Raw genomic sequence first — 2,579 nt, 5'->3', positions numbered from 1 at the left:
TCTACAGAGGGGCCAATGGAGGGGCAGGGGGAAAGTGACAGGTACCACCAATTCACACAGCAAGTCTCGTCCTGGGCATCACATGCAGTCTGGCCAGATGGAGTGGGACTTCCCCTCTTTCCCCACGTCCAGGCCCTTGACACTGACCCCAAAGTTGGAGGCGGCAAAGCGGTCAGAGGCAGACACGTTGGTGGAGGCGGTGGTGTGCGCGTAGTAGGCGTTGATGTTGGCAAGCAGGGTGCTCATGACGGCAGGCACCCCGGGGCACATGTACTTGGAGGAGAGGCAGGCAAAGTGGCTGGTGGGAGGGAGTGGGAGGCACTGGGCCCAGTGTCCAGCTAGGAAGGGCCATGTTCCCCCAACTATCCCCAAGACAGCATCTGTGAGAGACCCCTCCCATGATCCCGCCCTTTAACCAAAGCCAACTCAACCCAGTCAAGAACAACTTCACTTGGAGGCAAAAGCATGAAAATGAACGTCTACCAATTCAGCTCAGCTCCACTCCCTAATTATCAATTTTAACTGGAGTGAACTAACTGGAAATAAATGACCTAGAACTGGTTATAGTTGAACTATACGTAACTCTGTGTGATCTCGTTCACCTGAACCCAGGTAAACACACAACCTGTCAATTCAATCGACTGCTCATGAACCAAAATGAAATACAACTTATCTGAATGCCTGTTTTGTATTATCACTCTTTGAAAGGCTGAGTTGGAGTAGGGGCCATCGGTAGCCCCCAGTTTTCTCTGCCTCCTGCATTCTTGTACGAATTAATCACTCTGGGTTGTAAATTTCCAATTTCTGCATCCTTTTCCTCTAACAGGTTATATAAGACCCTTGAGACCTTATTTATGATCTTGGGATGCTGTAGGTATAGATAAATGTTTATTGGAAGATCTACAACAATTGGGTTGAACTGTATTAAAGAAATGCAAGTCAACTCTACCTTTACTGAACAATAGCTCTCAGTCCGGTACTCTGGTGAAACTCAGCTAAGTTGAACTCAGACAGAACTCACTGAGCGCCTACACTGGGCCAAGTGCTGAGCACTTAGCTATAGTCTACCTAATGCTCATATCTTGTTCAATTTCTCCCGTACATGGACATGGGGGTTCATGACCTTCATTTTACAGGAGAAGAAACTGAGGTCCCCAACAATTAAACGATTCGGGAAAGGGACAGAGCTAGGACTTGGGTCAGGGTCTGGTTGGCATCCACCGTTCCCCCCTGCCCCGCCCCGAGTGCTCACCGGATCAGTCTGATACTCCCGGCTGTAGAGCTCGTGACAGTTGTTGAAGATGTACTCATAAGTAGAGTTGAGGCAGGCTTTCACACAGTCCTTCACCACCTGGCTGGCTCGGGGTGGGCTCTGGAGTTCTTGTACCTAGAGCAGGGCAGGGACACAGGCATAGGTAACCCTGCTGAGACAGGAAGAAGCTCTAAGGCGTTGGTTCTCAACCTTCCGCAGGCTGCGACCCTTTCCTATACTTCCTCAGGCGGTGAGGACCCCTCCCCCCAACCATAACATTGTTTTGGTTGCTACTTCCTTACTATAATTTTGCTGCTGTTACAAATCATCATGTAAAATATCTGATATGCAGGGTGTATTTTCATTGTTACAAACTGAATATCATGAAAGCATAGTGATGAAACAATATGTCATTATATACGGTGAAAGATTTATTTCTAATGACAAATCAATGAAATTTTGTCTTGAAGCCCAGTGTAGCATGGGTAACAGTCTTCACGCTGGGTACTCGTATGTGGGTGTATCTGCATGTGGGCGGACCCACCTAGAGACGGATAGAGGAGCGGTGCTTTGGTTCCTAAGACCATTGGAAATATGTTTTCCGATGGTCTTAGGCAACCACTGTGAAAGGGTCGTTTGACCCCCAAAGGGGTCGCGACCCACAGGTTGAGAAGTGCTGCTCTATGAAAGAATAGGGTCCCTTGCAAAGTGCAGCGCTCTCTAGGAGAGATGTGACTTGTTCTGGAAGCTGAGAGTCCGGGCAACCCCAGATGCCTCCTGGGCCCTCTTGCCTACCTTCATCCGAAAAAAGGTGATGCTGGTGAGAAGGTCCACGGTGGATTTGAGGTCCTGGAGTCTCTCCGGGCTGCTGGCTGGGAAGTTATTCTGTTGGGGAATGAGAGGCGAAGCTGGGTTATGGTAGAAGGTTCAGGGCGGGTGGGAGACAGCCCACCAATGTGTCACCCTGTGGCAGCTGGTGTGTGGTTGTCATGATGGAAAAGTTGCCACCAGGCTTTCAAAAGCCAACAGGGTCACCCATGGTGGGTAAGTTTCCAGACTAAGAGGAACTGGGGGCAAAAACCTTAGGGACCTACCTCTGAAAATTAGCCCCCCCAAATTGTATAGATCACAACAGAATACTGTCTAACAGACTGCTGGAAGATGAGTCCCCTAAAGGCACTAAAAAAACAAAAACAAAAATAAACTCAAGAAACAAAAACACAGCGGTGGAGTCGGCTCTGCCAATGATCATGAATACGGCACAGGACTGGGTGACAATTTGGTGGCCATAACTTACAGTTGACTCAGTGGCAACTAACAACAACAG

General features: G+C 48.8%; 1 protein-coding gene across 1 annotated transcript in view; it reads right to left on the bottom strand.

Annotated features, from left to right (window-relative positions):
• UNC13A (unc-13 homolog A) overlaps positions 1 to 2,579 on the bottom strand; it is a 97,167-nt gene that overhangs the window by 27,107 nt on the left and 67,481 nt on the right. Inside the window, exons 22-23 of the mRNA XM_045299252.1 lie at positions 2,048 to 2,137; positions 1,253 to 1,387 (exon numbers count right to left, since the gene is read on the bottom strand). Coding sequence (XP_045155187.1) covers positions 1,253 to 1,387; positions 2,048 to 2,137 — 225 coding nt within the window. The remainder of the gene's footprint in view (positions 1 to 1,252; positions 1,388 to 2,047; positions 2,138 to 2,579) is intronic.

Source organism: Echinops telfairi, unplaced genomic scaffold (assembly GCF_000313985.2).
Source record: "Echinops telfairi isolate 266 unplaced genomic scaffold, ASM31398v2 ScPeMD7_7457;HRSCAF=8495, whole genome shotgun sequence".
Taxonomy (NCBI): Eukaryota; Metazoa; Chordata; class Mammalia; order Afrosoricida; family Tenrecidae; genus Echinops; species Echinops telfairi.
The sequence above is the reverse complement of the archived record's forward strand: the minus strand, read 5'-3'. Positions and strand labels throughout refer to the sequence as shown.